This window comes from Oreochromis aureus, linkage group 11 (assembly GCF_013358895.1).
Source record: "Oreochromis aureus strain Israel breed Guangdong linkage group 11, ZZ_aureus, whole genome shotgun sequence".
Lineage (NCBI taxonomy): Eukaryota > Metazoa > Chordata > Actinopteri > Cichliformes > Cichlidae > Oreochromis > Oreochromis aureus.
In genome coordinates, this window is record NC_052952.1 from 19,980,486 (window position 1) to 19,998,149 (window position 17,664).

The 17,664-nt window shown below is 40.5% G+C and overlaps 1 protein-coding gene across 3 annotated transcripts; it reads left to right on the forward strand.

The window, feature by feature from the left end:
• Positions 1 to 319: 319 nt before the first annotated feature.
• LOC116331356 (acyl-CoA-binding protein homolog) lies at positions 320 to 17,663 on the forward strand. Of its 3 annotated transcripts, XM_039620187.1 has the most exons (18): positions 320 to 510; positions 1,314 to 1,431; positions 1,527 to 1,589; positions 10,028 to 10,152; positions 10,264 to 10,445; positions 10,544 to 10,668; positions 10,781 to 10,889; positions 12,563 to 12,656; positions 12,771 to 12,896; positions 13,010 to 13,111; positions 13,242 to 13,325; positions 13,414 to 13,521; positions 14,928 to 15,058; positions 15,144 to 15,267; positions 15,357 to 15,435; positions 15,811 to 15,904; positions 16,121 to 16,240; positions 16,531 to 17,663. In XM_039620187.1, exons 1-18 carry the CDS (start codon positions 499 to 501, stop codon positions 16,649 to 16,651), a joined length of 1,917 nt encoding a protein of 638 aa, XP_039476121.1. In that variant the 5' UTR covers positions 320 to 498; the 3' UTR covers positions 16,652 to 17,663. The 3 variants fall into 3 exon arrangements, with proteins under 3 accessions (XP_039476121.1, XP_031609815.1, XP_039476120.1); XM_039620186.1 differs by lacking the exons at positions 320 to 510; positions 1,314 to 1,431; positions 1,527 to 1,589 and adding exons at positions 5,159 to 5,487; positions 6,088 to 6,212; XM_031753955.1 differs by lacking the exons at positions 10,028 to 10,152; positions 10,264 to 10,445; positions 10,544 to 10,668; ... (10 more) ...; positions 16,121 to 16,240; positions 16,531 to 17,663 and adding an exon at positions 3,546 to 3,965 and having other exon boundaries at positions 357 to 510.
• Position 17,664: the final 1 nt, after the last annotated feature.

The window sequence follows — 17,664 nt, forward strand, 5'->3', positions numbered from 1 at the left end:
CCATTAATGGTAACATTTCACACTGTACTTGTGTAACAAAAAATCAAATCTAATAATAATAATACAAAAATTTATATGTAATGAAATTAGTCAGCATTTTGGGCAGATTTTTAAAATAATATTATTGCACGGAGTTCTGTGTAGGAAGCATATTGTGGTAGAGGTTGTATTAATCCTGCTGAACTGATATGATTATATCTCCCTAAATTTATTACAGTGTTGCAAATGACACGTCATAAAGTCTCAGTAGTCAGTGAACTAGGTGCCATAGTCCACTATATCTCCCCACTTTATTAAAGTCCGTGTGCGTGTGTGTGTGTCGCTGTGAGTGAGGGTGACAGGCAGCCAATCAGCACCTCTGCAGCTGTCTGCTCCCTCCCCTGCAAGCCTCTGCTTTACTCTCAATAGTGCATCGATCAGCTGTGCTGCAATTACTGCTGCTTAAAACCCTTCAGAGCAGGACATTCATCTGCGCTCCCAGCCTTTACCTTTACCAAGATGACCCTCCAGGTAAAATCCTGCGTTTCTTTGCTCTTTTATTATTGTTATTATTATTTATTAGATGCTACATTGTCGCGATGAACCGAACAGCGCATGCCGTCTTCTGGCCGTATGCAGTCATCCATCTTTGACGGCGTGTGAAGGGTGGATGAAGGAAAGTCGTGCCTAAACGCGTTAATGCTCTCGGCTCAGTGGTCCTGATGCTGCTCTTAGAATTTAGAGATTTCCCGCTGGCTGCTTAGAAGCAGAAAATATGAAAACATGATGAAAATTCACTAGATTCAGAGTTTGTCTCTGTGAGAAATGAGAACATGTGGAGGTAAACTGGATCTATATGCAAACATCCGCTTTTTGACCAGTCGTCAGCATTCAGAGCTGGATCATTATATATTTCAGCGTCACCTCAGTAAAGAGTTAAAAGGTTTTTAGGTGTTTGTGCATATAAAAAATGGTTCCTGTGGTCTATAATTATCAGTTCTGCTGTGTCCCAGATCCTTTGAAAAGCAGATTATTTGAGTAGGCACACAGGCTCTGGTCTCATATAAAAGCCCATTGTTTATCTCCAGCTTGTGCAACAATCAGTTTCCCAGGACTGCCCCGTGCCTAGAATACCACACTCACATTTCTTATTCAGTGCTTGTAACTCATTAATATGCACACTCTCGTATTCGATGTAATTACTTTACATTCCTGCTGGACTTTATTGCAAAGAGAAGAAATCCTCCAGTCCAGTGTTTTCCCATCGCAGACACACTGCTTATGTTTTCTGAAAATTTAATCGTAAACATAAAGAGTGTTCATGTCACCTGCAGGCAGAATTTGACAAGGCAGCAGAGGATGTGAAGAAGGTGAAGGCCAAGCCCACAGACGAGGAGCTGCTGTTCCTGTATGCCCTTTATAAACAGGCAGTTGTTGGAGACATTAACACTGGTAGGACCCGCTACAGAGAAACTGAATCACTCCCATAAAGAGTTCACTAAGTTCAGATTTTTTCTCCTCCTCTCTGTGTGCTTTCACAACTGTAGAGAGACCGGGAATGCTGGACCTAAAAGGAAAGGCCAAGTGGGACGCCTGGGAGTCGAGGAAAGGTAACGAGTTAGGAAAGCTTGTGATTGTTAAATTTGTCCACGAGAACTAAACACTTTAACTGAAGGTGCTGGAAAAGTGATTTATTAGCAGGTTATAGATCATACAAGGATATATGAGACAGATATTTTTTCCCAAGTTCACAGCTGGAACAGTTTTTGGTATTTGTCTGTACTAAATAAGGTAAAAGAACTGGTTCTTTTACACTACGAGCCACACACACACATTTACACTTCACTGGATGCAAGGACGCATGCAGACTGGTGGGGCTCCACCTCCTGGTTGCCTGCAGAGTAACCTATTTAGTACTCAAAACCTGCTGAGTCCACAGGTGTAAGTCATGAGAATGAATTTTGTAAAACATGTTTATGGAGCATGAGCTCAACTCCGAACATGGAGGAATCTGCTCCAAATTAGGTGTGTTCAGTGTCAAATAAGACTCACAGGAGGTAAGTTTTAGGAAATTAGAAGTTAGTCATTGTCAAAATATCCAAATATTTTCACCACTTAGTTTCATCCAACATCACAGGAACTTTTTAATTTTACTCGCTTATTCATTGATTTTTTTTAAAATTGATTTTTTAAAGTAAAATTACCCTCAAAAAATGTTGAGTTAAGGCATTTGCAGGTCAACTCCATGATTTAGCTGCACACGAGCTGTTTCTGCAAGTCTGTGTTTAGTGTTGAGTACTTGAGAAAAAGGTGACTACATGCAGATTTTGTTGTAATAGGTTCATTTTTAGTGACATCACACTTGTGCAAAGAGTCAAAGGGTGGTGTTGAGCACCACTCATTTCTTTGTATTTTGCTTCCAATGACTCAGACAATGTAAATGATCTTGAGCAATAGTTCTCCAGGCTTTCTGAAGGTCTTTCAAAGTTTGCCTTTGGACATTTGTTTGCTCCTTTAGCTAATTTTCAGTCCAGTCCTTGTACCTGACTATTTTCAGAGGAACTGTTTTATTTGTTAAGCCATTTAACACTGAATCATTCAAGGAATAAATAGTTACCTAACTCGAGTTAATGAACGAGAGCTTCGTCTACACATAACAGACAACTGATCAAAGTACCATTTTTAATCGTTATCTTTAGGCCCTTTGTTACTAGCAGCCTGTTGCACAAACACATCATTTGTTCACATGTCTTTTGCTGAAGCTATGAAAAAGGCCAAAGATAACACAGTTTGACAGGAATAATTTCATATTTTTACACCAACAACGTCATTCCCCAAAAAACTAATCTGTGACCTAATCTGGCAACAATGATCCCAAAAACACTGCACAAATATACATACAGATTTTTAAAAATCCAGTGTTTTAAAGTTTTATATCTTTACTTAAATGGTAAATGACCTGTATTTGTATAGCGCTTTACTTAATCCCCAAGGACCCCAAAGCGCTTTACACTACATTCAGTCATTCACACACTGGTGATGGCAAGCTAAATTGTAGCTACAGCTGCCCTGGGGCGCACTGACAGAGGCGAGGCTGCTGGACACTGGCGCCACCGGGCCCTCTGACTACCACCAGTAGGCAGTGGGTGAAGTGTCTTGCCCAAGGACACAACGACCGAGACTGTACGAGCCGGGGCTCAAACCGGCAACCTTCCGATTACAAGACGAACTGCCAACTCTTGAGCTACTATCGCCCACGTTACCGTAACAAAAACACAACCCAGATGCCAGCTTCCATGGTGGTGATTTATTGGAACCTGTTGAGCTCATTAAAGGAAAGGTTCTGTGCTGCCAGGGGAAATACTTTTTTTTTTTTTTTTTTTAGATTTATTACCAATAAAAAGACCTGATCTTTTCTAAGCATCTTCATCATGAGAATTTCTCCCATAGTTTAACCAGCTTTTCAGTGCTATGGGTGAAAGGCTCTCTAAGCATGTATACTAATAGGAGAAAACTCCTTTAAGACATTATTATTTAAGTCCAAATCGTAATTTGAACTCTTTCAGGAATGTCCAAGGAGGACGCCATGTCGGCCTACATCGCAAAGGCTAAAGAAGTCATCAGCAAGTACGGGCTGTGAGACATCCATGAACTGAAGAGGCAGCAGCGATGAAAACAGACTACTAATTCAAACTACTAAATCAAAGCTGCTCTTTACTTAAAAGAGCAGCTTTGCTTCCAGAGGCAATAATTCTGCACAATAATGTGATTTTTAAAAAAATGTCTTTCTATCCTGATTTTTTAAATTACATAGCTCAAATGATTTATGCATTTTAATGATATCTATGCAGTCTTTAACATATTAATCTTTCTATATGTACTGCATACTGGACTTAGATTTGTAGCTTGAATCAAAACAGGACAATTTAAATGTTGGCAAATGTGAACAAACACGTTTTGAAGATTAAACCTTTTTCTGCACTGTTTCCTTTCTTTCATTTGTGCTTGTTTTTATTGAGAGGTTGATTTTTCTTTGCCTTCGCTTTAAATGTTGGCATCAGTTATGTCCCTCTTATGTTAGCGCATAAGAGATGCTTGCCAGTTAAGGATTGATAAACGGTGATAAACAAAATGAGAAAAAAAACCTGCATAAAATCTTTACATGCAGAAAGGATTTTAGGTTTTATTCCTCATCACTTGTGTTAAAGTCGTGAAGAGGCCCGACTGTGGTCAGTGCAAACGATTACGGGAAGTTTTGATTGACATACAGTTATTAATACTTAAAAGAGTTGTCTTAGCTGGAACTAAACTTCGATCCAAACATGGAATAGAACACCGACACCTGCTTTGGTGCAAACCTAAGTGGACAACAGGTGCACTGGAGAGGCAACACCACAAGGCAACACCACAGTTCATGGTTTTGAAGGTGGTGGACACAGATGGTTGCTCTCTCCTCATCCTCCTTACTGGTTTCTCTCTAGTTTTTGTTTTGCTGGTGTCCTGACAGCTGCCGGCATCTTTTTTGGAAATGTTTTAAAATATGTCAACATAACAGCATCACACAGTTGCTGCAGATTTCCATGATGTAAATCTCCCACTGTACCACATCCCAAAAGTGCTCTCTTGTGTTAAGATCTGCTTACTGTGGAGGCCGTTTTCAGTGAACTCATTGTCACGTTCAAGAAACCAGCTTGAGATTATTTTAGTTTTGTGACACAGTCCATTATCCTGCTGGATCCATGCTTTCATGTTGTTTCATTAGACCAGCCAATGTTTTTCCAGTCATCTGTTGTCTAATTTTGGTGAGCCTGTGCAGACTATAAACTATGTTTCCTCAGTTTCTTGTTCATAGCTGACAGGAGCAGCATCTCGTTTGGTCTTCTGCAGCTGAAGCTCATCTGCATTTAGAGATGCTCTTCTGCATACTGTTGTTATTTCAGTTACAGTAGAGATGGCTGTGTCGGAAAATCCCAGTAGATCTGCATTTCCTGAAACACTGAGACCAGCCCATCTGGGATCAACAACCACACCACATTCAAAATCGCTTAAATCACCTTTCCCCCCTTCATTCTGATGCTCGCTTTGAACTCCAGCAGCTCCTTTTGATCACGTCAACGTACCTAAATGCTTTGAGGTGCAGTGTGATTGGCTGATTAGATAAACAGGTGTACCTAATAAAGTATCCGGTGAGTGGTGTGGTTTCGTGTATTTTTCAGGCCTAATCTTTCTAAAGTTTTAGGTCGTTGCCACACACTGCCTGCCTGACCTCACCCTTCAAAGCCTCTTTATTATTTCACTCACAAGTAATTCAAGCCAGGGCAATTGCCCGCGCATGCGCAGTGAGCTGTTCCGGGCTGGCTTGAGTCTATGGTTTAGTGGGGTAAAGGTGAAGGGCTGCAGCTGCAGTCCAGCACAACAACCGAACGGCTGCTACACCGGCTTATATAAGAAACCAAACCCGCACAAGTTCACAACATTTCCGCTGAAAGCCTACAGAGCCCGCGGCAGGTGAGCAACGGGAGCTAACAGTCCAGGTTTACAGTGTAGCTAAAGTAAGCTAACGAGCTGCTCCTCAACTATTGTTTGCTTTCGCACTCGACATTAATCCCGACAGGGGCGAGACGAGCGAGTGCACCTTATCAGCTCAGTGTTACCCGGTTATTAAGTGTTTATTGTAAACAGTTTGGTCGTTTGCACTAACAGGTCTCTGCCCGAGTACGGAGAGGTAGGAGTTTAATAGTTTTAATGGGGTGCTGATAGCTGAGCTCAGGATTTACTGAGCCTTGTTCAGAAACATGTTAAAGCTGTCAGATGTATGAGCTGTCACTGTGACACAGTATGCAACTGCTCGTGTTTGAGACTGAATCACAGTGCAATGTGTTCAAAGCAAAACCAGTCATGATCACAGGGTCTTCAAAGGGTTTATAGTGCTGTTATTTTTTAGTATTAAACAAATATATAACTGCTTTTAAATGTATCCGCTAACAACACAGAGTAATTAGTGTTATCAAGGTTTGTCTATTATATAAGTCCCCACCCTGGTATATCAGTGATATAAAGCGTGGAAAGGCTCTGCTTCATATCACTGTAATGTTTCTTTTGTGACAGGAGGTAAGAAATGGCAAATCAGCTGTCTCAGTCTCTGCCGGAGCAGACCTTTCAGTACCAAAACAGTCTGCCACCCCTGCCTGTCCCCTCACTGCAGAGCAGCCTTTCTAAGTACCTGGATGCAGGTAGGATGTCTGCTGTCATCAAGTTAGTCAGTTTCCAGGCTTTTGTAAATATTTGTCATGTGACCTTTCAGTTGTCCGTATATCGTATCTGTTTGAAACTTATCTGTGTCATAGGTGGAGTCTGTGGTTTTCTATTAACTAGATGCAGGCGTTAGCGATTCTGGTCTGTGATTCCAGACACACGGTTTCGTTTTCAAAACAACATAAAATAAGATGTTAAATAAGTAAATAAATAAATGCTGACAATTGAGAATTTAATTCAATGGGAAGAACACAAATTATTAACCAAAAGGTGTAGGCTGAAGCTTAAATAAACCTAAGCTTTTTATATTTCGTTTCTAAAACAAACTAAACAAACACCAAAGATGATACAATATTAGGACTAAACACTGAACTGGAACAAAAACAGTCATACTGTACCCCAATTTTATATTTGTTTACTGCCTGATTTTTGAGCATTTTTAATTTACATAGTGAAAAATCTTTTTTGAAGTTATTTTTTTTATTTTTTTCTTGCTCCAATTAAAAAAAATGTAAATAAAGTTTAAGGTAAGGTTAGTTAGTTTAAGGTTACTAATTTTAAGGCATCGAGTTTAATATTCTGCGAATATTCTGCTGTTTTTTTCTTAATAATCAATTTATAACTCTTCTATAGCATATAAACTGGATTAGTGTTGGTTGTGTATACGTTTGTGCAAACCTCCACACAGTAGATCATATATTTACCTACTAGGATCAATATAGCATGTGTGTTAATTTTCTTATTTAAAATGTCTTGTTTTATACATTTTTTGCAATAGTTTGTTTTTAGCTCATTTATGTGAGCCTTCCAGCATAATTTACAGTCAAACTGTTGGTTTCATACTCTCATTTAAATTAAACTTTTAATTTGTGCACCCCTGAGCCTCTGACAGTGACTGTAAATGCTAAACAGTTATGGCAAAATGTCTGTGAATCAAAGCTGAAGCTGTGCACTTCAGTTACATCTTCATTGTTTAATTTGAAATCCACTGTTGTGGTGTGCAGAATTGTGTCATTTTCTAAAAGATTAAGGATTTAACTGGAGCAGGAAGCAGGTGTTATCAGATATATGTGTGAATGTTTTAGAACAAGTTTATATGCACTCAAACCATTAGAAACACCTATAAACACATATATGAATATTTTCTGTATCCATCCATCCACCCAACCATTTTCCATGTTCTGTATCTGGGTGACGGGGGCTGCAGTCTAAGCAGTGAGGCAGCCAGACCTCCCCTCTCCCCCGACACCTCCTCCAGCTCATCTGGATGTTCCCAAGCCAACTGAGAGAAATAATCTCTCCAGCATGTCCTGGATCTGCCCTGGGGTCTCCCTTCTAGTGGGACATTTGCAAAACACTTCACCAAGGAGTCGCAGGAGGTATGCTGGTCAGATACCTCAGCTACAACCTCAGTTGACTGGAGCAGCAGTCGAGTCCCTATCTGTTTTGACTTCTGCTTGGGAGTGATAAAGAAGCGGGTCTGGTTTTTCCAACAAAAGTCCCTCCAGGTGTGAGAGCTGGTGGAAGAAGACGTTTTCCAAGTGTGGAGCAATTCCTCTTCAGTAATAACAATGGATCCGCCGCCTTTACTCGGCGCTGTTTAGCATAGTTTGTTTCGTCCTTATTCATTGTTACAATACTACGGTACAGCCGACTTACTAGACCATTTCTATCCCCTAAGTTATAAGCATCCATGAATATTTGGATAACAGTAGGGACTTTATTTGGACACGGACCTTTAATTTTTTTTGGGAAAAGTAATCACAAAGCTGCAAATATCTGTAAAAATCATGTTTTTCCAACTTACGTTTCTGACTCCGCAAATGCCACCTCTTGGCAATTAAAGATATAGATGTAATACTCCAGTAAACCCACTGTCTGCATCTTATGTCTTGTAATGGTGGCTTAAAATCAGGATCATAAGCAGGCCACCTTAATAATTTGATCTCTTTTTGCAGTTCGTGATGATTGGTCACTTTCACTCACGCTTAAAAGAAAAATGTCACCCACTGACTTACTGTTTTTGGTATTTCACCTTCTTTTTCTATCCAGCCAAGTATTGATTATGTTGGTATCTTCAGTGGAGATAATTCTGTTGTCCAGGGTCGATCCAAATATTGATAGTATCGATACCAACGCTGGTACTGGTAACAGGTCGATGATAGCATGATTGTTGTGCATTATCTTGTTGTTGTGGAAAGTAAAAATCATTGATTTACTGGTCATTAAAATGTGTCCAGAATTTGCAAATTGATGTTGATTCATGTCATAAATCATGACATGCTGCACTCTGCAACATAAGCTGCCTTTATGGGATAATTATAGCTTATTAATTATGGATCACTTGATATTGGATCGATATTAAAATTACACTAGTACTCTGAGCTCCTCGTGACTGAAGCCACCCTTCAGAAAAAGCTCATTTCCACCTCTTGTATGTGCGATCTCATTCTTTCGGTCACTACACAGAGCTCGCTTTGCTGTCTTTGGTCTCCATCTCTATGCTGGTCGTGAGGAGGATTAGAAGGACTTCCATTAATAGAAGTGGAAATTCTACAAAGCGGCCACATTTTGTTTTCGTTACTCTCTCAACCAGCTGTGTAATGTGATCATCAGTCTGAGCTTTACCCAGCAGTCAGCACGTAAGCAACGCAGTCAAACAGCTGGATTTAGGTTAGGTGTGTTTGGGGTTGATTGCCCTGCTTTTTACCTTTAACATCGGTCAGAATTTCACATTTCTGCCGATAACTCTAACCATAATTTTTCACCTTATTTTCTCAGGGTGGTCCTACCTAATGAGAACCAGTTTCATCACAGCATTTTAAACTTTTTGGAAACTTTAAACCATTTTACATCACGAGCCACATACAGCTCACTTTGATCTTACGTGGGCCAGACCTGTCCGTGTAAAGAAGTTTAACTACACATTTAATTCCTGAGACAAAGAAGAGCAATTTCAGTAGTATCTGTTAGTTTTTCTACATTATGTAGAAATGCTGCTGTAGTAAATGAATGAAATCTGTCAGCAGGACTGGGCTTAAATTTAAGATGTAAATGATATTTTTTCAGAAAGCTATAATTTAATTACTTTGGTATAGCATGAACGCCCATGGGGTATTTCTTTATCAGTAGGAAAGCTGTAAAACTTGTGAAAATACCATTGAAGGTCCAAACTTTTATGTCCTCCTTCACATTTTCCTAAGCCATCCAGTGGGCTAGATTGGAGTCTTTGCCCTGCCAGTTCTGGCCCCCGAGCCTTATGTTTGACACCCCTGCTTTAAACAATGTTAAAATGTTTCAGACTGACTGTATGAAAGTAATGATGAGTCTTCAGTTTCTCTTTCATGACCAGTTTGTCTAATAACATTGATTGAAAGAGTAACTTGATTTTTTCTTTTTTCCCTCCCTGCTGTCACCAAGTGATTTGATTGTTGTGATTTGGCGCTATATAAATACAGTTGAATTAAATTGAATAGGACTTTTTCTTTGTACCAAAGGCTAAAGAAATCATTCAGTAAGCTAACTTTATTAGTGTGAATGAAAAACAAAGCACTCTAGCTTTGTTGGCACATCTCTGTCTCTGCATCATTTCATGTGTTTCATTTGTATATTTTCTGCTCATTCTGCTGTAAAGTAAAAACAAAACAAAACAAAGAATCCTTTGAATAAACAGGTACGATCAGACTTGTTGTTTTTGAAAGCAGTTACTACATCAAAACAAAATGACCAGAAGCTGGCGCCCTTGTTTAACAGAGGGACTAATCTTCCATGTTTTCACTTTATTGTGCTTCAGTTCGTCCGTTCGCCTCTGAGAAAGACTTGAAAGCTACGGAGGAGACTGTGAGGAAATTCCAAGCGGGTGTTGGCCAGGAGCTGCACAAGAAACTCCTCCAGAGAGCCAAGACAAAGAAGAACTGGGTGTGTGTTTGAGCTATGAAAGCCTTGTTTTTGTCTTTAGCATCTCCTCTTTAGTTACAAGTGTGATGCAGTTGACTGTTTTGGGATGTTTTTGTTTGCTTTGTCCTCCAGCTGGAAGAATGGTGGTTGGACACGGCATATCTGGAGGTGCGCATCCCCTCTCAGCTCAATGTGAACTTTGGTGGCCCAGCACCCTACCTGGAGCACTGCTGGCCACCTGCAGAGGGAACTTACCTGCAGAGGGCCAGTATTATCACATGGCACACACTGCAGTACTGGAATCTGCTTCGCACGTAAGATGGGCACACTCGCATGTATGAAAGCTGTGCTTTAGGATGTGTTGCTCTGTCTTTTTTACATTTAAATCTTTCCCCATCACTGCTTATTTTAGAGAGAGGCTGGCTCCTCAGAAAGCAGGGAAAACGCCGTTGGACATGGACCAATTCAGAATGCTCTTCTGCACCTGTAAAGTACCCGGAGTGAAGAAAGACACCATTCGAAACTACTTCAAGACAGGTAAAATAAACTCTGCTCTTATCTTTGCCGCAAACTTACCTGCGGCACTTTGACCCTTTTTCTCTGCTTGCTTGTCACCCTTGTGTAACGTGCATGCTGTGCTGTGTCACAGAGCGTGAGGGTCCGTGCCCCTCCCATTTGGTAGTGATGTGCCGGGGGAGGATATTCACATTTGATGCACTTTGTGATGGAGAAATCCTCACTCCTCCAGAAATTCTCAGGTAAAGATTAAACGCACTTGAGAGTAAAACCCAATTAGAAACCTCGTGTCCAGACTAAACAGACTGAAGGCCTTTACACAGTGTGCGTACTTTCAGCTTTGAACTGTGAGCACAGTGTTCTGATTGGTCAGATCTGTGTATTCACATGTAAAACATCTGAAAAATCAAGTTTGGTTCAAAATGAAAAGCACAAAATATGCACAAAATATTTGCTCATATTTTACACATCCAGCATGTGTAAGCCTTAACAGAACCAGCAGCAAAAGAAAGAGGACATAACTCTTTCTTTAGGAAAGATTTAATAAAATAATAACAATATTATAAAGCTTGTTGACGAGTACTCCACTACCTAGCCCAAAGAGCTCTCTGCATTAGCTGAGGAGCAGGGAGGGTGTGGTCACATTTGGATAACATGGCATTTTGCTTCTGTTTCTTGGCATCCCTCCTACAGAGAGTTGCAAAGATGGAGGAAATATTTTAGCAGAAGTATTTATGACACTCTGTATTCATGTAGAAGTAAACAAGTAGCACTACTAAAGAAAAGCGCCTCGTCATCAGAAAGTTCCTACTGTTTTTTTGTTTGTTTGTTTGTTTTTTTACCACGACTTCAGGGTGCAGTAAAAAAAAAAATATATATATCACACGAAACCTGAAATTATGCTACCAATTTGCCTTCTTCATATGCATACAGATTTAAAGCATAGTGTAGTTGTACAATGTGTCCACTAGGGGGGTTGTTTCACATGCATAAACATATAAAACATATAAAACCACTGTGATGTCACCCACAGTTTTGGACTTTAGCGCTGTGTTGGTTTTTCGACTCAGAGGTTATAGTACGGATGCTAAGGGCTAGTATTGGACTAACCTAAAATGAGGCACAGACTTCTTGGATGATCAGTATCGTACAGCGAGCAGTAATATTAGTTAGAGAATCTATTTAAAATGTTTCAAAAAATGTTTCCATTTGATTATATAGCACCAGTTCACCCCAACGTTTGACTTAAGGTGCTTTTATATTGAAATAAGTCTCAACTATCAGTTGATGCCGTTTGAGCAAGCACTTGGCAACAGTGGTGACCTCCAGCAGAACCAGGCGAGCTGAAAAACTTAGCCCCTTTAGTCACACGCAGCAGACTAGTGCTTGTTTGGATGAACCAATCAGCTTTCTTGATGCGTTGGTCAGCGCAACACGTTGGTGAGATCAGTTAGGGGTGTATACCATTTCCTTTCTGCTTCAGTTTCAAGAAGATCCCCAGTATGCAGGAGGTTCATTTCATTTCATTTCATTTAGGCTGCAGTCTGTTTACGTTTCGTGTCGTTTGGCGTTTTTCAGGTTACATAAAACATACAGAAGTCTAAAATATTTATTTTGTCTGTTTTACATATTAAAGTGTTTTATTTTTGTTATTTACACCTTTAATCTAACAGAGTGCTTTAACATGAGCTGCTTGAGTCTTGTGGAGTTTCATTCAGCACCACCCGTGCAGCAGAAACCTCCGTCATTACTGCTAGCTACAGTTAACAAGCTCATCATTATGGGCTCAGCTCACTCATCGCCTAATCCATCCATTCATTTTCTTCCGCTTCCAGATGTCTTGTATAATTTGGTTAAAGCTGCAGAGTGAAGAGCAAACAAGGCTGATGCAACATGTGTTTGTTTACCTTTTCAGGCAGCTGAGCTATGTGAAGGAGCGCTGTGACTCAGAGCCAGAGGGAGACTGCGTGGCCGCGCTCACCTCAGAGGAGAGGACTCGCTGGGCGAAGGTAGGGGCGCTCATGTTTGGAGGATTTAAAAAAAATGTGAATATAGTTTGTGAAGAAGGTCTCATGTTACTGTGGCGTATCTCATGATTAGCGCTTTGTTTACTTCCACTGCAGGCCAGAGAGCATCTAATAAGCATCGATCCACACAATAACACCATCCTGGAGACCATCCAGAGCAGCTTGTTCGTCATTTCTCTGGATGAAGTGAAACCCTACTCTACCCCAGAGAACTACTCAAATGTACGGACTGCACAGATCTAAAATATGACTCGCTATTTAAATCATGAGAAAGAGTTCTGTCTGATTTACTTGTTTATTTATTTTCTTTCCAAATTTTGTACTTTTGAGTTCAGATGACCGCAGAAGCTCTCACAGGCAACCCCACCATCCGCTGGGGTGACAAATCGTACAACTCAATCGTGTTTTCAGACGGCACGTTCGGATCCAGTTGTGATGTGAGTGTGCTTGTTCGTACAAAGCTGCGCTTAGATTCAGGATGATCGTACTCATTAATTTGTCAGTGAAACATGCAGTCCAACCAAAATCAGCTGTTTTAATACCTTAAAAACTCAACTTGTTTCGCAGCATGCGCCGTATGATGCTATGGTGCTGGTGTCTATGTGCTGGTATTTGGACCAGCAGCTCAGAGCTACAGAGGGCAAATGGAAGGTAAACAACTGATGGTGCACATCGTGTCAAACATTTCCTGACTATTCTTTTCATTTTTCTGACACACATGCATGTCTGGGATTTTCAGGGCTCAGAGGCAGTCAGACCAGTGTCCTTCCCCGAGGAGCTGGTGTTCACTGTGGATAAAAAAGTCATTGGCGATATCAGTCATGCCAAAAAGCAACACATCAAGTCGGTGAGCTATCGTTAATCCCAAATGAAACCTCAGGAAACCCCTGATGACACTGAATAGGCTGACTTGACTAGGCAGAATAGACACGTTTCCATGAACTTGCTGGAAAAAACATAATTCTGTCAAGGAAAGATGTGAAAACACATTTACAGAAACCTAATAGAATAGAATAGCATAGAAAAGCCACTTTATGGTCATTCAGAACTTATATCACAGCAAAAATTCAGTGCTTTTACTCGCCATCAGACTGCACAACATGAATCTAACATAAAATAAATAAATATAAATCTAAAGATATGAAATATAAAAAAAAGGATCTAGAATATAGTCATGTAAGAATATAATAAAATTGTATCTTTATATATGGATAAAATATTATTAGGGAGTCTCAACACCTAAAACCCCACACGGAGATGACGGTTATAACAACAGTCATCAGTAACTTCCTCTTTTAAGCTAGGCTTTCTGCTCTGAGCGCACTCACATAAAAAAAAGGGAATTTTCACACGTCATGTGACTTGTCTTTCAACCCACACAAAATGATCCCTTTGAGAACCGCCCGCTTCAATCAGATACATTATCAGAGGATGGTAATAAAAGGGTAAAAAAATACAGTAAGATGCAACAGTTGCAGATTAATGCTGGTGAAAATCCTTAATCAAAAAATGTCTAAGTTTCAGTTTGTTTTAATGCTCCTGGTGCTGTTTAATGCTGTTTATTTGTGACATGACAGCTACAGATAAGAGATGTGAAACTTGATTAGAGACGTGGAAATCACTTCAGTTTGCTGTAGATCAAAGTGAAATGAATTTTATTGATTAAACAGCTTTTCATGTTGTGTGTTCTCTGTTCTTAGCCGCAGATTAGAGTCAAGTGTGATAACCTTTATACATTTCAGTGATTGTCTTAAAGTCAGGTTTCAGCGACAGTGTGATGCACAGTTTGAACTGCTGTGTCTTTACAGCGGGGTGTAATTCTTGATGCTATTAAGGTACAGTTTACCAAGCTGCACATATAAAAACCTGAGAAAACACACGCACACAGGACACTCCTCTGAACAGCCTAATAATATGACAGTGGATGTTGTTGAGCTGTTCCTGCTGTGGTGAAACTACAATCCTCCATAGATTAACTCCAAACACTGAATCTGTGATGCAAGGTTAGGATTGAAATTTGAAAAAAGTCACATTCGAAATGGTTGTGCAGCCTTGTTTCCACTGATTTTCTTTTCCTGCAGAAGAAAATCTGATTGAGTTAAACTCCATGTGGCTGAACAATGAAAACATATTAGAAGCACAGCAGCAGAAACATAAGATAGGAAATTGATTATTTGCAGGCGTCCTCAGTCATGCTGATGTTTGCTGTGTGGTCCAGAGCATCTAACCATTCATTCTCTCTCGGTTTTCCAGGCACAGGACCTCCAGGTTGTGTGTTACGCTTTCACAGCATTTGGTAAATCCGCCATCAAACAGAAGAAGCTCCATCCAGACACTTTTGTTCAGCTGGCGATGCAGCTGGCCTACTACAGACTGCACAAGAAGTAAGCTGTGGTTAAGCACACACTTTTATTATCATTAGTATCAGTGACATCTGTGGCCCTGAAGGTGTCTTCTTTCCTCTTACAGGCCAGGAAGTTGTTATGAGACGGCAATGACGCGCAAGTTTTATCATGGCAGGACTGAGACGATGCGCCCCTGCACCCAGGAGGCCGTGAATTGGTGTAAAACCATGACGGACCCCACATGCAATGTGAGTGTGTGACAGTATTTGGGAAAATCACAGAAGAGCAGGCGAGAGAAGAAGCAATCTCATATTCGACCTAAACCTTTTCCTCTCAGGATGGCGTCAGGAGGAAGGCCATGCTGCAAGCCTTCAGTAGACACAACGACCTGATGGCTGAAGCACAGGAAGGACAAGGTTAGTTCACTTTGTGATTCCTGCTTCGTGCTCCTGACTACACTTGGCCCTGTAGGGTGAAGTGTCCCATTTTAGTCTCAGATTTGAGGTGCAGCTACAAGCAGTGTGCAGAATAGAGGTGTAGGGCCAAAGTATCATCAATAAAACAATGACTTTGATCACTGGTAGTTTTGTGTCTGTCATTAAACTTGTTGGCTTAATTTTTGTTTGTCTGATTGAGCAAAATGGAGCTGCTACAAAATCGGTTAGCCCGTCTGCTTCCCTATTTAGGACTTGCTGGCTGAGCCAAGGCTGCTGACATCACAAAGAACCATATTTGTAGTCTCTTTGAGTTTTTATGCCCTACTTCATGCGGTCGTGTGATATTGTTGTCAGGTTTTGACAGGCATCTTCTGGGGCTGTATCTTATTGCCAAGGAGGAGGGACTTCCAACCCCAGAATTATTTATGGATCCCCTTTACGCAAAGAGGTACGCCACCCAGAGCTGATTTATCGCATGAAAGCAGTAAATTAAATGTCTGATCTACTAGTTTATAATATAAGATCTATTGGAAACTGTTTAAATAAATATTAAATCCCAGAATGTTACAGTGCAGTATCCAGAAATCTGCTTCTCCAGAGTAGCTGCTGCAGAGCAAAGCCAGTGCATCAGGTTTCTGTCTGTGACTGTTGTTTGTGTCTGCAGTGGCGGTGGGGGTAACTTCGTGCTGTCGTCCAGTCTGGTGGGCTACACTACAGTTCTGGGGGCTGTGGCTCCCATGGTGCACCATGGCTACGGCTTCTTTTACCGCATCAGGGATGACAGGTGAGCAAATGAAATGCGCTTTCACTGACCTGAAAACCTGTGGGTGGGTTTTTGGTGAACCTGTGCTGCATATGTGAGATTTGCCAGTTCTGTAGAATTTATAAAAAGCAAGCTAAAGATGTATACACTTACTGGACACTTTATTAGGTACTCTTTGCAAATAATGTGTTGCACCCAGGTTTACCTGCAGAACTGTCTTAATTCTTCATGACAGACTCAACAAAGTGCTGGAAAAATTCCTCTGAGATTTTCAATAGCTGTATTCAGATCTCCGCTCCTCTTCCTTCTAGGATTGTGATCTCCATGTCAGCGTGGAAATCCTGCCATGAGACGGATGCTCCATCACTGTTCAATAGCTTCAGTAGCTGCCTGCATGAGATGCTCCACTTAGCCACCACTTCTCAGCTATAAACCTACTTAAGCAGGGAAACAGGACAATTTAGATGTCCATGTTGTACCACAGAGAGCCTGTTTTAAATATCAATGCACTTGTAGTTGTTCTACTCAATGGTGACAGCTAGATCAGCACGAATCAATGCAAAAGGTGCAGAATCTGTACCTCGTATTTTTTTAATGTAAACGTAAATTACTCAAGATTATATGTAGTTATTAACATTGTGTAAACTGTTCTTTTGGGTGTGTACTGCTCTTTTTTCCTTCCCGATTCAACGCTCGTTTTTATTTTGACTGTTTAGTTTGAAATCCTGACAGTATTATTCCACATTTTAAGATAAAATGTAAACCGCTAAGTGGCTAATGACTCCTGTTTGCCTTAGTTTTCTTTGAAGCCCTTTGCCAGTAATCGTAGGAAAGAGCTGTTAGGCTTGAACTGAAGCAGAGTAAAGTTAAACACTACTGAATTGTAACACTGTGTGGAAGCTCGTTTCTGAAGCTTTTGCAGAGTTAATTCAACATTTCTACTTCACTCTAAAACAACCTGAAATTTGTACTAATGGATGCTTCTACTGACTATTGTGGACAAATATTTGATGGTCTTGTCAAAACAGTGCCTACAGATAAAGGAAATGCACTTGAATACCACAAGAGGACATGAATGTACCCCATCACATGAAGTGCACACACTGGGCTAATTTAAACTCATTAAAAGAGAGAAGTAGGCACAACTCGTGTAAGTTTGTTAAAGCCAAGGTTTGACTTCCAGTTTCCCAGTACCGATTCATTCTACACACTATGCAACTTTGTTTTTATTTTCATGTCCAAATGTTGGTGACGGTGTTTACTTTGGGTTTCAAAGAGTGGCTGACGTAAAAATCTGTTGAAACACTTTCTACATTTGGAGCCTCACACCAACGTGATTATTGCTTTGATAAGGTGAAATTTCACTGTGATTGTACCACTTTGAGGGAAGCTGTAGTCAATTTTTAGTCAAATTTTCTGAGAATAAAGTTCGAAGATGTCCACAC